Source organism: Aulonocara stuartgranti (genome assembly GCF_965226115.1).
Source record: "Aulonocara stuartgranti genome assembly, chromosome: 7".
In the NCBI taxonomy this organism is placed as follows: domain Eukaryota; kingdom Metazoa; phylum Chordata; class Actinopteri; order Cichliformes; family Cichlidae; genus Aulonocara; species Aulonocara stuartgranti.
In genome coordinates this window covers 6590817-6607253 of record NC_138945.1, presented here as the reverse complement: position 1 = coordinate 6607253, position 16437 = coordinate 6590817, and the positions used below count along the sequence as shown (strand labels likewise).

General features: G+C 40.1%; 1 protein-coding gene across 7 annotated transcripts in view; it reads left to right on the top strand.

Moving 5' to 3' along the window:
• Positions 1-16437, top strand: part of kiaa1549la (KIAA1549-like a) — a 115337-nt gene that overhangs the window by 56470 nt on the left and 42430 nt on the right. For all 7 annotated transcript variants that reach the window (XM_082538630.1, XM_082538624.1, XM_082538625.1 and 4 more), the window contains 5 exons: positions 105-273; positions 8228-8287; positions 9215-9375; positions 11127-11298; positions 16252-16412. In XM_082538630.1, coding sequence (XP_082394756.1) covers positions 105-273; positions 8228-8287; positions 9215-9375; positions 11127-11298; positions 16252-16412 — 723 coding nt within the window. The remainder of the gene's footprint in view (positions 1-104; positions 274-8227; positions 8288-9214; positions 9376-11126; positions 11299-16251; positions 16413-16437) is intronic.

Here is a 16437-nt window from a genome sequence, read left to right as displayed (position 1 = left end):
GACAAATATTAGAATGACTATGGGGCACATAGTGTACCATATTTGACAGGCGGATTCAAATAAAAATAATAAAATGTATTTTGTGCTTGTGTGTTTATCCTCAGATCCAGAGTGTCTCCCAGGAGCCTGACTCCCCCTCAGTCACTCTGGTGTATGTGGTGAAAAATCAGGATTCAATACTTAACGGGACAATTTCCAGCAGTCTTCTCAACCAGCTCACTGCTGAGCTGGTGGGGTACTTTCTGTTCTACCCACCGCTGGTCATCGCTGAGCGTAAGTGCATCCATAATACACTCAATACACTTTTATCCATTTAGTTATTTTTTGCACTTACAGCTAAAGTGCTGTACATACATACTGTACATTGACACACAGTAATCGATTATTCATTGTAAGATAGCCATACAGATGCTTTTGGTTTTATTTTCCCCCATTTATGTTTATTGAAAGTTTTAGGTTTATGGCACCCAGAACAAATAGTAATGAAATTTAATTAGTGCATCTGCCATGTTGATTAGCAGAAACAGATTTTGTGAGCATTAAAGCATGCTTTACATCACTTCCAGTGTAGTTTGCTGCAGGTAGGAATCCCATTTTTGAGCAACCGCATTAACAGTTTATGGTACCCATAGACTGTATATAAAAGATGGTTGTAGCCACTGTAATGATCACCACAGGTGAAGTTAAACTTTGTGGCTGATCTGCACTACAAAAAAGCCATACATGTATTCAGATAATCCTTTAAAAATGCTCCAAAAGGCGTAATGTAGTGACGACCTGTCAAGTCCAGAGGCCTTCCTGAGGAATGTGAAAGGTGACCTTCAGCGTTCTTTATGCTACGTGCCGGGTTATGGATGAAATCCAGTAGAATGATGCTCCCACGGTAATACACGTTCCAGCCATGTATTCCAGCCCTAACCCTTACCTTATCCCTAACCTTACCCAGCACTTTAATGACGTTAGATAGTGTTTTTCAAAGCGATTTAAGTAAAACAAATGTACATGTGTAGATTCATTCCAAACAGTTCTCATGTTTCCTCATTTTTCCGATCTCGTGATATATGGACGTGTTGGGTGCCCGGAAGCGTAATATACAGACGATTTGTCACCTAGTGTAAAATGTTACGCTTTGGGAGTGAGAATGTGTTGGAAGCCACCAACAGCACAATGTCGAGAGGTCTTTTAGAATCACTCCAGTTAGTGAAGGTGATGCTGATTGGCGCCATCGACCAATGAAATCAGTTACGCCACTCAAAGTTGTTATGAAGGGTTAAACTCTCTATTGTAGCATATCAGGCTAGAAACATGATGTTAATGGTGTTAGTTTTGCATTTAACAAGCAAATTGACTCACTTTTGGAGCCTCAAGTGGCCATTGGAGGTATTGCAGTTTTTAGTATTTCATTATTAATCACTGAGATTGTTACTTTGTGCAGCACACAAAGACTTCAACAGTCTAATTCAGAATAAATGATGTATAACCAGTAAATTAGAGTTCAGTTAGGGTGCTCAGTACTCATTCACTAGATCTACCTTCAAGCCATCTTAGAGTCGCGGCTGGATGATTATGATGCATTTCTAATCTTTTATAAAGGGCTGCAAGGGGAAATTAAAATGAGAAATTCATCATCGGGTGAGGCATGTTGCTCTGACAATTTAGAAGATATTAAGAAATATTACATTCACACTTTGCAATGTTTAGTTAAATGTCGCAGCAACACTTTAGCTGTATATGTCAATGCACTGTACCAGAGCTTATTATAACACTATCAAAATCAACCTCATCCACAGCTGCCATTGTCGGAGACTTAGGAGTGACATTTCAGAGTTTGGCCCGATTTGGCAAGATTGCTTTTGACATTATACTGACTTGACGTTATATTGCCCTAATGGGTGTGGTTTTTGTTGATGTTGTTGTTGTTGTTGTTTTTTTGTTTTTTTTAGCTCATTCTGACAAATCAGAAGGAGCCTCCTCTGCGTTGTCAGGGATAGTTTATAGCTGAAAAGGTGACTTTGTAGTTTTTGTTTTGCTGGTATCTTCATCACCTACTGAGAAGAACTTCAAATAAATAAATACGTTACATTTTTTATTTACCTTGCTCTGTTCCACTTTAATCAATATATCACCCCGAGGTAAATTTGAGGTAGGTTTGAACATGTTGTATATCTGCCTCAAAGATCCGAAACCAAGAAAATATCAGGGAATGTTTTTATTTATTTATTTTTTATGACTTGCTAGAGTGTTACACTCATTCTGGCAAGGCTGGAATGAAAACACAACAAGAACAGAGATGGTTCCCACATCCATGTGTATTTTTTGTCAGGTTTTAAGCAGCAGGAAGGGAACATGGGTGCAGAACATGACTTAGACAAAGGTTGGAGGCAGAGTGGAGGACTGCCTGTGTCGGATATCAGTATTGACTCAAGACGATCGAACACATGCAGAGCAGAAAGAGGCGTCAGAAGATGATGCTCTTGTTTGTTTTCTTCCCATAAAGCAGTTGTGAGTTTCTTCACGCTAATTCCTTTAGTCTTTACATAACCATTGTTCTTTTACTTAATCTGTGCTGCTTTGTGCTGCTGGCCTGAAACTGACATGGCATATGTAGGGTACCTTCGTGAACACTGACTACTGAGAACCAGTGAGTTCACTGCAGGGCGTTGCATGTTTCGTGACATAACAAATGTCTGACCTGCTTCTCTACGGGGGAATTAAGGATTGGGTAACACTGATAAGAGGCATTTTCTAAAATATCATGGCTGATGCAGTTATTCCATTCTCATTATCAGAACATCCGATTCTGCTGTTTAATCAAACCTGCTGGGGTTTCATTTTTCCTTTAGCATCTGGTGTTGTGACGCGTGTCCTGCAGCAAAAATGAGACGAGTGAATGAAAGCATGGATAGGAGCAGTAGAAATGTAACTAACTACTTTAATGCAGTAGAGTTTTAATGTTATTTATTTATTCCATAACTATTCCTATGTCATGCTATATTTGATGCTTTTTTTACTTATTATTTTGCAGTTAAATTAACTAAAAACTCTCATTATTTGTTATGGTTTTTATGGTTGCTATAATGTGACATTAGCAGCATTCTGCATAAACAGTAAGATTATTTTAGGTACTCCTACAAAATGCAAGGTGCTACTCATTTTTCCCCCCCACATGCTTCAAAGAGCTCTCACCTAAGGCTTTCCTTGCAATATTTATATTTTTTCTAATTCAAGAAGAGTGATGGTCTTTTATCACATATATGTTAACAGAAAGAGGTCAAACTGTTTAGTTAGAGAGAAGAATAAAACAAACACCCAAAACAATGTTTGCATAGGACTCTGTGAAAGTGCATCCACGCTGCTTACATAGGAATTAAGAGGGTAAGTAGCAGACAGGTTCTGCTAATGAAATGCGCTTGATTAACTGATCATGAGCAAATGTGCCCACCTCTATAAAAGTGCAGGTTTTGGCAGCTTGCTCATCTGGAGCATTCAGGTCTGTTTTAATGCCAAGGAGGAAAAACATCAGCAATAATCTGGGAAGGCTTATAAAGTAATTTCAAAACAATTTGAAGTTGAGTGAGAAAGATTATTCACAAGTGGGAAACATTTAGGGCTGTTGTCAATCTTCGTTTGATGATTTGGGCTTGTTTTGCAGCCACACAATCTGGGAATCTTGCAGTTATTGAGCTGATGATGAACTCCTCTGTATACCAAAGTGTTCAATGTGAAGCCATCTGGCTGACAGCTAAAGCTAAGGAAAAAATGGGTCATTCAGCAGAACAAAAATCTCAGGAACAGCAGCAGATATACAACAGAGTGTGTGTGAAAAAGAAAAGAATCAAGGTGCTGCAGTGGCCCAGCCAAAGCCCAGACTTCAGCCTGAATGAAAGGCTGGCCCTAAGAGAGGCGTGCATAAACTAATGCCTGCAGGACTTTAATGAAGTGAAGCAACATTGGAAGGAGTGGGCCAAAAGAAATGTGATGGACTGATAAAGTCATATAGGAAATAATTATTTCAGCTTGTCATTATTATTAATAATTGAATTTAATTGAATTTAAATGTATTTAAATGTATTTTATTTGTATTTATGTATTTATATATTTAGCTACAAATACCTGAAGGTAGGTAGACTACAGGAAGGTGCTAACAAGTTAAAGAAATGATTAAGTTACCTGACTATATCAAGCATTACCTTGACAAAGGCCACTTTAGGGTACTATAGAGTAATTTGTGTTCTCTACTCAAATGAATAACCTGCAGTCACCTCTGTCACTTCAAGTGTTTCATTCAGTTAAAAAAAACAACCCAAAAAACAGTGCAACTCCTGAAGATCTTTACGGTAAACATTAATTATTGCAGTAGCTGACGCAGACTCTACAAACATATGTAAATGACCATAGACCCCAAAGATGAGCCACAGGAGCTCTGTTTGTATTCCGGTCTTGTCTCTACTGCCATCTGTGAGATTTTGAAAGGGCAAACAGCTGTACAGCTCCGATCATCTCGATCGTGCCATCGGCAGTCTGTTGACCACGTCCCCCGAATGAGCTAATTTTAGCCCGGTGAGATTAGATTAGTATCTATTTGTGCATGCTCTCAACACCCAAAGGGCTCAAACATCACACTTCACCTAGTCACATGCAAACCCACTTGGCATCACCACGGAAACAGTGTCTGTTCTCTTAAAAGCAGCATGTTTTTCTAGGGAAACAGTGAGCGAATGGTTTTGTATATAATAATCTAAAAACATAATTAAATGAACAAATGGGCGGAAATGATCATATGCAGGTCACTGTATTGGTCAGAAAAATTAACTATAGTTATACTGAGATTCATATGAACAGTCTGTTTGCATACAGAGGAGCATATAGTCATTTAAGTGTTTGCATTTTTGAGGATTAAAGGGCAACCTTATAGTATAATTATATTTTTTAATCTTTCACCAGGTGTATTTAATTATTCTTCAAAGTACAGGCTAAAGTATGCTGCGTGCCTGTAAAGCAGTGAAGGCATGTGTAATGTGAATTTAATTAGCTGCCACAGGGAATGACTGTGCGTGTTTGAGCCTGTCTCCTTATAGAGTGTCTGCATTTGCTTTGGTGTGTATCCTTACCTTCAGGTCAGTGAGATGTCTAAATTATTCTCATTATAATGTTGTCTAAACTGAGATTAATTTGGGGGAAAAAAAAAAACCCAACACCTTCCTGTGCTAACTATAGGTTAGCGTGACTGAATTTTGGCAGCGTACATCTGAGGGAGCTTTGATCTCACGTGGTTATTATATCGTGCTGCTTTAGCTGTCAGTCAAACAAATGATGCAATTCTTTGCGAATCCTTGTTTTCCCTCAAACAAACTTGCTGTTCAGAATATAAAGCACTTCATCCCCTGGATTCAGTGGGAGCAGGTGTGGCTTGAGCGATTGATAGAAATAAAACAGAGAAACAAAAGATTTTAGGTTTCATATTAAGAATTCTATGTCTGCGTTCATAAGGTAAACAGATGAAACTGAGGCTAAAAAAGTATACACATGTCCATGTATTACCATGAATGCAGAAACTAGTTCAATTAAAACAATCCAATAGACGCCAATCTGCTCACTATCCTCTGTGTCTAAACCCTTACTGTGGTTGCTGATAGCAACACAGCGCCCTCAATTCCTCAGTTACTTTCACCACTCACTCGTAGCATCTGGCTTCAGAGAAGCAAAATGATTACGGTCATAAAGCTCTTTGTCACATTTTAAAGTGACAGTGTTAATGTGAGGATGGCTGCATCTGTCTTTTATATATAGCCTATGGAAAATGCTCACTCGATAATATGTCAATCTACAGGTGAAAATAGTCCACAGGCAATAATATTACACTTGTTGAGAAATGGCATTTTTCTAGATAGTAGAAGTAGCTTTTTGCTTTTATTTTTTCATCTGATTCTTCTTCAAGTTTCTTCCTCTTTTTTTCCAGCTGTTGTGTTGATGAAATCAGAGCGCTGGAGTCATCTGCACATTGAGCAGGTTCTCAAAGTGAATGAGTCTAAACTTTCACACTTCGGTGCGGATTGTCTTATGTGTTTACGCGAACTTGTTTAACTCGAGAGGACAGCGCAGTGAATATGAACTCGTTCAGATACAGAGACGTCAGGCAGACAGGACGCGGGCTGATAACAGCTACTGCATCATGTAATGCCACTGACTCAGGCTAAACACTCAATGCTCGGCAAGCAGCCAGCTCAGAGGAGTTAGGTGGAGACAGATGGTAAAACAGGCAGATGGGAAATAAGGAGGGAGAGCTTGACGGATGAAGAGGACACAGAAAGAGGTCGACAGGCTGAGGGAGTGATGATGTGTGTGTATAAAAGCAGAAGGAGACGGCCGGGTGGACAGAAAGGAGCTGGCGTTTTAGGAAATGAATACACTGACAGGTAAACAAGCAGAGAGTGAGTTGCTAACAGAAGCACGCGAGCGGGAAGGAAGACTGAAGGCTAGTGTAGACGTGAGAGGTAAAGGAAATCAAAGCAGATAATGAAACCTGACCTACACTGCTGTGTAATAATTATAGTACATCAGCAGAGGAGATGTGTAGCTCAATTATTTATTAATTATGATTTAATTGTTACCCGGGAAAATAAACTTGGAAGTAATAATAATAATAATAATAATGGATTGCATTTATATAGCGCTTTTCGGGGCCCTCAAAGCACTTTACAATTCAACTATTCATTCACTCTCACATTCACACACTGGTGGAGGCAGCTACAGTTGTACCCACAGCTGCCCTGGGGCAGACTAACAGAAGCGAGGCTGCCATATCGCACCATCGGCCCCTCTGGCCAACACCAGTAGATTTAATAATCTATTAAAATACATAGGATTGGGCACCGGATCGTGGAAACTACCTGCTTCCCCGCTATGTTTAATAAAGTAGCCAAGACAGACCTCACGAGAAGCGGGCCACATATGCAGTACGCCTTATAAGTAACTTTTAAAAGATCATAATATATCTCATTCAAACTATATATGTCTATATGACATTTATACATATATATTTATATCATCTCTTTCTCATTGTCTTTCTCCTCCACTGTTCTCTATCCTTGCTCATTTCAAACCTCTTCTGAAGGGCTCTAACACACAAAAATGTCCATAAATTTATTATCAGTATTGTCACAATCATTTAGCGTCAGCAGATTAGCCATGTGACCCTCCGGTCTCCTGCCAGGTGACAAGAGCTTGCAAAACAACAACAACAATAACAATGGTTATATGCTAACACTGTAGCAGCTGATGTTAGGCTCTGGTGTTCTAAAAATCAGAGTTTCTCTCTGATAAATAGGTTGATTACATTCTCACATCGTATTCGCTGAGCCCGCAATATTAGATCTAAGATTCAGTAAGGCTGGCTAACTAATAATGGCAAAAACCAGTTCGGGATATCCTCAAAAACTCATTTTAGTATCGCTTTCATCAGACAGCAGTGAGCTTCACTAACTCATTAATTCATATTAGACTCTTTTCAAAAGGTTTTACAGCCTCCTCCAGAGTAAATAGACGTTTACTGCTGAGGTAAACAGCAGGCTGACAGCCTACACTCTCTACCGATGAATGGTGTCCAGGGTTTTTGAGGTGACTCAGGGGTGAAAAAGTAAAAATACTGCAAATTGAATCTCTCTTGGAAGACTAAAATATGTTTTTACTACAGTGGCTATCATTGCTAGGGTTATGCATTTGAATTGGGAGGGCTAAGAAAAAACAATTCAATTGACTGCAGTATACAATCTACTGACATCCAGGGGTGAACGTTTTCAAACGTTACCTTTAACAAAGGATTTTTTTCTATTTCTGTTCCACATGGGTTCAACATCCTCAACAGTTTAAAAACAAAAAACTGCAACTCACGCCATAAAAGTGTAAACCAGAAATAAATAAATAAATAAAAATACGATCTTAGGGAACTGTCAGTGTTATTATTTATAGAAAGGAGCTCCATCCAAAATCAGAAGTTCTGGTCTGCATGTGTGTATCTTTAGAAAATACTAAAAAATATCCCAAAGTAAATTTTAGATGGTAAAAAGACTCAAATGAGACTTTCCCATATTTCTATGAATTTTGTTATTGTTTTTACTTCAGATTAGATGGCAAACTGCATTTCATTGTTTGTGTTAGATACTTTATCAAAGACAATAAATTGAATCTAATCTAATCTAACCCCCTATTTCTGTCTCTCTGTCTCCAGCTCTTGAGTATCATAATCTCAACACGTCTGCAGCAACCAAGAACTACTGGGTCATAACGGGTAAATTGCACGCATGCACGCACGCGCACACACACACACACACACACACACACACACACACACACACACACACACACACACACATGGACTGAGGTGCTGCTTGGTGATCAGTGGTAATCAAGAGCTGCATCGATTGGACAAAACAGCAGTTAGTTAAATGCCTGCCGCGTGCTGTTGTGCAATTCAGCACAATGGTATTGGATCTTTACATTTTCCTATCCTCTCCTCTTGAGCCCCCCCCTCGCCCGCTTAAGCTCTCCGTGTCAGAGTGTCTTTAGCTGCTCTGTTCCCGGGAAAACCTATTGATGTATAATTCACAGCTTCCTGACCGGGGCAGAGGGAGAGATCACTTCACATCACATCATGGCAGGGTGTGAATGATTCTGAAGTGTGTGTGTGTGTGTCTGTGTGTCTGTCCACAGATTCATCTCACTTATGGCCTCTAATAAGAGACGCGCACTCAAGATCAAGATTGATGCAAGCACCTTCATCTGTTTGTGCGTGTGTGTTTGTTTATATGTTTGTGTGTGTGTGATACAGACAGACTGTTTGCTCTGTGTGCCGCTGTAGCCCTGATAGAAGTTTCAAGATGATCAGCTATTAAATTGAAGGGACAATCACCCAGTCCTCTCTGATAGCCCACTCATCTCCTGTCTGCTTGTTTCTCTTATCTATTTTCCTTCTTTTTTCTCAAGTATTAATACTGTCTTCAGCTAATTTGTCTTTACACTCTCATTCTCTCTCTTTATCACCTCCTCACACCTATTTTCTCTTTTCCTCCCTTTGCTCTTGTCCTGTTTGTATTTTCCTTCCTGTCCTCCATCTCTTCACTTGTCTCCGGTTTCTCTTCTCTTTGACTGCCTGAACCCCCCCCCCCCCCCCCCCCTTCAAAATCCCTCCTCTGTCCTCTCTTGTCTCAACTCACAGTGATCCAGGATGTAGACAGCTCCTCCCTGGAGGTCAACTACCAAAGCTTTGCCAGTCTTATGGAGCAACGGCTAGCTGAGCTCTTCCTGGTGGCTGGCAGGCAGGGCCCTCGGACGGCGAGATCCCGGCGGGCCACCACTGTGGGGGGCTACACCGTACAGGTAGGTGGAAATGGGATTTGTGGATCTCAGTGTGTGGCTGTGATGATGGCGTCTTCTGCTTCCTCCATACGGGAAGAAAAACACTTTGCACCTCTATAAGTTTCATCACCTTTTGTATTTAGAAACTGGTACACAGTGTTCACCTACTCAGGTTTATTTTTTTAGAGATTCAGGTTTAGCTTTAATCTTTTATTAAGATAGCTCTAGGTATTGGGATTTCACATTCGGTCTGTAGACATCTACCTTTTTCCAGAAAATGTGGGACAGAGTCTCAGAAGCTCACAGTAGAATCTGGTTTCTAAACTCCTTTCTGTGCTTCAAAAACAAATTAATATGTATATTTACTGGAAAAATATAACAATAATTATAGTCATGGTTGTCTTTGATATTCCTTCACTCTGCTTATACAATCTGTAATTTACTGTAATTCACATTACACATGTCTTTGCTGTACTAACGATGCTCAAAGTGGTGATATAGAGGACCTACTATGATAATTTCAAGCAACATAATTTTGTTCTTATATTACACTTTGGTAGCTTTGCACAACTCACAGTTCATAATAATCAAAAATCTTGGTTCCTCTGTTCATCCTGAGTTTTAAGTTTCTGTTTCCCCTCCCTCTAAGCCATGCAAAATTTCAATGTAATAAATAACATTCACATTTGCCCTGGAAGAACTATCAATGAACATAGTGTCAGTATCATTCCCTGAACCCCCTTCTGGCAGGGCTTTGGGAAATTGCAAACTTACTATTTGTGAAAGTCTGCGTGTCCCTGGACAGCTCCAGATTTAGCACCCTGGACAGCGCTACTGACAGTAGTCAGCGGGGACGGGTTTCAAAACTGTTGTTGCGTTCAAGAATGCTGATATTCTGAGCGCATAAACTGCAGGGGAGCATGAAGTACGCTGCCAGAAAACTGACATGGAAAGGGCAAACTTTATGAAAACTGAGACACACTACAATGTCAAACCTTTAAAAGCAGTACCCAAATATTTAAATAAAGTCTTAAATTTGTCATAAATAGGTCTCAAGTGCCAGTAAGTTAATTTTCATTGTGTTTTTCTAGTAAAACCCTGTGTGTGTGTGTGTGTGTGTGTGTGTGTGTGTGTGTGTGTGTGTGTGTGTGTGTGTGTGTGTGTGCATGACTTTTGGGGATTTGTCACCTCCTGGCTCCACTGCTCCATATTGTGCAAATTAAGACAATGTTTGACTCTTCCTGGGCCTTATGCCGTACACACCCGTAAGGTTTTATGGTTGCCATGGATGACCGGTTTTATGCTTGCAAAGTGGAGGAGGGAGAGGCTGGCAGAGAGAGACAGAAAGGGTGGTGCGGGGTGTAGCCAGTGGAGAAATCATCCAGCCATTTAATAACACACATCCCTTCTTCTTATGACAAAATCAAATTACCGGACTTTATTAAACCGTGTAATGTTTGTCAAATTAAAAATGGTGTTTGATGTATGATGAAAGGAAATTGAGATTTCAAGTGACTCAGTTATCCTCGAGTGTCTTCCCCAAGTGTAGTTATCTTCCACCAAATGCTCGACTTGATTAAAGCAACTGAGCTGATTCAGAGTTTTGATTGGGCCACCAGCAAGAATTTTTAATCCTTTGCTCAGTAGAGAGAAAGAGAGTTTGGATTTTGTGTTAAATCTTGCCATATAATATGTTTTATTAGTATGAACTGTGGTAAAACATTTTTTTCTCATATTACTCAAGGTTTTATGACATCCCCATTCTCTTGCAGATGGTGAGCATGCGTAGACTTCCCGGTCCCAAGAACCCAGCAGAGATGACCTACTATGCCCAGCTGAATGGAGCACCCATCTCTGGAACCACAGCTGCTAAGACACTGAGCAGTCTGGACTCCCAGACCATGGCTCTGACCCTGGGATACTTTGTACAAGTCCAGGCTGAACGTAAGCTTCTCATTATACTCCTCCAGTATTCAGTTACATTGTCATATATCATGAATATCAGGGACCAGGCAAGTCACACAAAAGAGGGCTTTATTTATCCCAGTGTCACTATGCATAAAAGCTATTTTAATGTAACAAAATGTAAGTGTCAGTTTTTTGGCTATGACCATGTTGATTGTTGTAGCCAGAAAGCTAGCTAGGGTGCAAGCTAGGCTGAGCAGGCTTAGCTTGTCAAAAACTACCAAAACTGGTAAGTTATAAATTCACCCAGCATGGACTAGTTATGACATATTGGCTATAAAGATCAAAGCTGTTGTTTGGATCAGCCTGTAAACATGCATTGCTGTAAATATGGGCATTTTTGTGGAGACTCATTTTTGAAGCCAGGCTCAAGTGGCCACTTCAGAAACTGCAGTTTTTAGGACTTTGGCTTAGTTTTTCATGCCTGCAGTATAACACTAACATTAGCTTTAAATTGTGTGTATCTTTGTGATAAAAAACAAAACAAAATGTAGAAGGACTTTATTTGTAAATTTGTGAACTAGAGTTGATATAATTGCTTTTCTTGTTACCTCTCCTCTTACAGTTGCTAACTACTAAGTATGCTCGCAAAATATATGCTAAATTAGTAGTATAGTATTGTTATCAACTTAAACCATAGTGGGGTGCAATTTGGGAAATAACAAGCGGGCTATTTTTTTTCCTTAATACCAACTGTATATTTATAGCATAATTATGAGCTTCCAACAAACAGGTTCAGAACCTAAATATATAACCAGTGTTTACAAGAATATTTATATAATAAAAGGTGTCTGTGAAGGTTCTCAGTCATCCAGGTCATCGTAGTCAAAGGAGCTTGCAAAGAAAAGCGTCTGGACTTCTTTAAGTTGCTTGAAGACGTTTCACCTCTCATCCGAGAAGCTTCTTCAGTTCTAAGGTCAAATGAGTTTCCTCCCCAGACGCCTTAACGCCCACTCACATCCTGGGCCATCTGACCTCAGGAATTCGCATGATAAGGTGGGGCCAGGTTTCACAACGAGCTCACCCGAAACTCTGGCTGATTGGGACCCACACCCAGTTTCACACCTTGGCTCAGGCGATTAGAGGATCATCAGGGGGTCCTTTTGTCCCTCTGTGGGGGGTCACTCCCATTAGGTTTATATCTGGGACTCTCCACCATTTGACCTTAGAACTGAAGAAGCTTCTCGGATGAGAGGTGAAACGTCTTCAAGCAACTTAAAGAAGTCCAGACGCTTTTCTTTGAAAGCTCCTTTGACTATAATAAAAGGTATTTTTTAAAAGAATTAAATACACAATGTAATAATTGTATTTAGTAAGTTTTGACAAGAAAGATAATGTAAGGAGTTTCAAAACAGGTTTGCTGGTTGTTTGTGGCATTTTTTGGTTTTGTCACAGCTTATTGAGGTGGAAATGCAGTTTTTGGGACAAACACAAGCTTCACAGCCTGTTAAAAAAGCAGCTGTTAAAATTTTTCGGGGTGTTCATCAGGCTGAAAATCTAGTTTTACAAGCAGTGATTTTAGCTCTCTGTAGTTACCTGCTTAGGAATTGCAGCTGCTATAGTAAATTTTGATCTGTTGTTTTAAATCCTTGATGTAAAGGTCCTAAATGAATGCATAATTTGTCAAAGTTGAAATGTGTAATCCAAGTACATATTGATCAACTATTGATGTTTTTGCACAGTAGACGGATTAATGACGGCTGCATTTCACTTTGGAGCGGCTCTACTGTCATGCATGCTGGTCCACTGTCACGGCTTACGGGATCACTTTATGGCAGAGAGTGAAAGATGACTCCATTAAGTTATTAATGTTTCATTAAGTGCTTTTCCTGCTGTGACAAGTCAAAATGTCTGGTGTAAAAAAGATCTGTTCCCATTTGTTCTAACACTTGCAGATTTTAGTCTAGAATTTAGAATTAATTAGCATAAAAATAGGAGCAATGAAGTACGTGGACCTTTTTTTCTTTGAATATTAACACAAATCTTGTCAGTGTGAGATATTATAGACGCAGAATCAACTCACAGAGCACATTTCTCATTTAGTAGCAGTTGTAGAGACCCCACACTGCTAAAACATTCCTCTTTAGGAGAGATCTGCTAAACTTGGGCACAGCAGTGTTGGCTTACTGTGACATTTGGGTTTAAGTCAAGTCAAGTCAAGTTTATTTATAGAGCACATTTAAAAACAACCAAGGCTGACCAAAGTGCTGTACAGTAAATACAGATAAAAATACAATAGAACACAATTTCGTAATAACACCTCGCTGATAAAAATAAAATAAAAATATATAAAACAAATAAATTAAACCTTTCTAAAAGCCAATGAAAAGAGGTGAGTTTTAAGAGCGGTTTTAAAAGTTTCTAGGCTTTTGGAGAGTCTGACGTGAGGAGGTAAACTGTTCCACAGTCTGGGTGCAGCCACAGCAAACGCCCTCTCTCCCTTTGTCTTTAATTTATACCTGGGAACATCTAAAAGCATCAGGTCGGCTGACCTCAAAGATCTCCTGGGGCGATAAGTACTAAGGAGTTCTGACAGGTAAGAAGGTGCAGTGCCATTTAAAACCTTAAAAGCCAGCAATAAGATTTTAAAATCAATCCTAAAGGCAACTGGGAGCCAGTGGAGAGAGCAGAGAACCGGAGTGATGTGGTCTCTTTTTTTTGAACCGGTCAACAGGCGAGCGGCAGCGTTCTGCACCAGTTGAAGGCGATGTAGACAGGAACGATCTAGGCCAGCATAGAGGGAATTGCAGTAGTCTAGCCGTGAAGTAATAAAAGCATGGACCACTCTTTCTAGATCGTTCCTGCAAAGGTAAGACTTGACTTTGGCTAAAATCCGCAGATGATAAAAAGATCCCTTAACTACAGAGCTGATTTGTTTATCAAGTTTAAAAGCATTGTCAAAAATAACACCAAGACTCTTAATGGAAGAAGTGCAATCGGAGGTTAGGGGTCCCAAAAAGTCAAGAGAGAAGTTGGGATCTTTAGGAAGCCCAAACACAATGACTTCAGTTTTGCTTTCATTAAGGTGTAAGAAGTTAAGAGTCATCCAAGTCTTAATGTCAGACAAGCAGGAGAGTAGCGGCTGCAAAGAAACATTGCAGTTCAACCTCAGAGGGAGGTAGATCTGAATATCATCGGCAAAGATGTGGAAGGACACATTATGTTTACGGAGCACATCGCCCAGAGGGAGCAAGTACAGAATAAACAACAGGGGGCCTAGTATGGACCCCTGAGGTACGCCACAGGTTAAAGGAGCTCTGGGAGATGACAGTTCACCAAGGTGAACAGAAAAACTCCTATTATTCAAATAGGACTGGAAAAACTTTAAGACAGTGCCCTTTAAACCGACACAATGTTGAAGGCGGGATAGCAGTATGTTGTGATCAACAGTGTCGAAGGCTGCTGTCAGGTCCAGGGTTACTAAGACAGCAGCACAACCAGAGTCAACAGTTAAAAGCAAATCATTAAAAACTCTCAGAAGGGCGGTTTCTGTGCTATGCCGAGCTCTAAAACCAGACTGGAACTTCTCATAGAGATTGTTATTGTCAAGAAATAGCTGGAGCTGCGTGAGGGCGGCTCGTTCCAGTACTTTAGACAGAAAAGGGAGGTTGGAAATGGGCCTATAGTTAGAGAGTAGGGATGGATCTAGATTAGGCTTTTTAAGGAGAGGTTGAACAACAGCGTGCTTGAAGGGTGTTGGAAAACAACCAGAACTGAGGCAGGCATTGATCAGGACCAGAAGGAAAGGTCCGACTGAGTCCAGAACCTGCTTCAGAAGCCGAGAGGGGATAGCATCGGTGGAACAGTTGGTAGTCTTAACCTTGCAGACTATTTCATGCAGCTGAGAGAGAGAGATTGGTTCGAACTGATTAAAGGCAGAATGGCACAAAGACAAAACACAGGGATTGGAAGGTGAAGATGGAATGACAGACTGCAGGGAGGACTTAAATTAACTTTCAGTTATACTCAGTGCATCTAAAAGAGCTTTGAATGAAATAGAAATAAAATAACGCATAACAGGATTTTCTAAATTAAGAAGACGCTGTAGTTAGATATGCTTTTCAGGTCAGTTTTCTTTGAGTAACTATTGTTCGTATTGTTTGTGCTGGAGAGGACAAAATGTTCCCCCTTACCTTTTCTCCCTCTGAGTTATACAGAAACTGGAAAGACACCAACAACCATGTGTGCCCTTCACAGCTCCTCCACACAGTGTTTGGGCAGGGAGCTGAACACAGTGTTCCTGTAAAATTCATTTGCTTTGCTTTCATGGCCTCAGTGGAAACCATCTACATTAATTCTTGTAATGGAGATGCATCCATTTGGTAAACTGCTGTGTTGAAGAGAAACTCAGAGAAATATGTTATTAGTTCAAAACTCTGGTGAACTTCAAGTTGTTGCCTGATTTTGATATTGGATATACATTCAAAACAAGCAATCCCTGTCATCTAAAAGCTCAGGCTTCAGACTCTCTACACGCTTTATTTTCCCACAGCTTTTTATACTCCTAGATTTTTATGACGTCATAGAGTAGTGATGTCTTTAATATGCTCATCTCTGGCAGACAGCATTGACTGTGTGATTTTAATTCAGTGCCACGTCTCTCTCTCTTAAAACCTCTGGGTCTTATGCAGAAGCCACACCCACCTGCTGTTTAAATTGTTTTACTTGTGCTGAAGAGCCAATCAGATGTTGCCTTGTTTCAGGCAGTGGCTTAGCATCAATGTCCAGCATATTTTGAGCTGTGAATCATGCATAGCCTTGCTAGTGAAGTCCAAGAAGGAAAAACATGGAGGTGGAAAAGAGATTGTTAATGAGGCATCTGGGAAAACCGCCTGAATCAGTTTACCTAATAAGCTCTTGTAAAGATATTTAATTAACTTGTTATACAGTGTATTGTTTTTAATGACTGAACCCATTTGTGTTCGTGTGCAGCTGTGGTAAAGACACCGCCCAGCAACCTGTGGATCATGGCCGTTCTGACGCCTCTCTTCTTATTGATGGTGGTGATCGGAATGGTGGCCTTCATTCTGTGTAAGAGAAACAGGGTCCTTTTTAAAACGGGCGCCTTCAGGACCTTTAAAACTCGATCCAAGGTAAGATTTTATCCCTTTCTCCTGC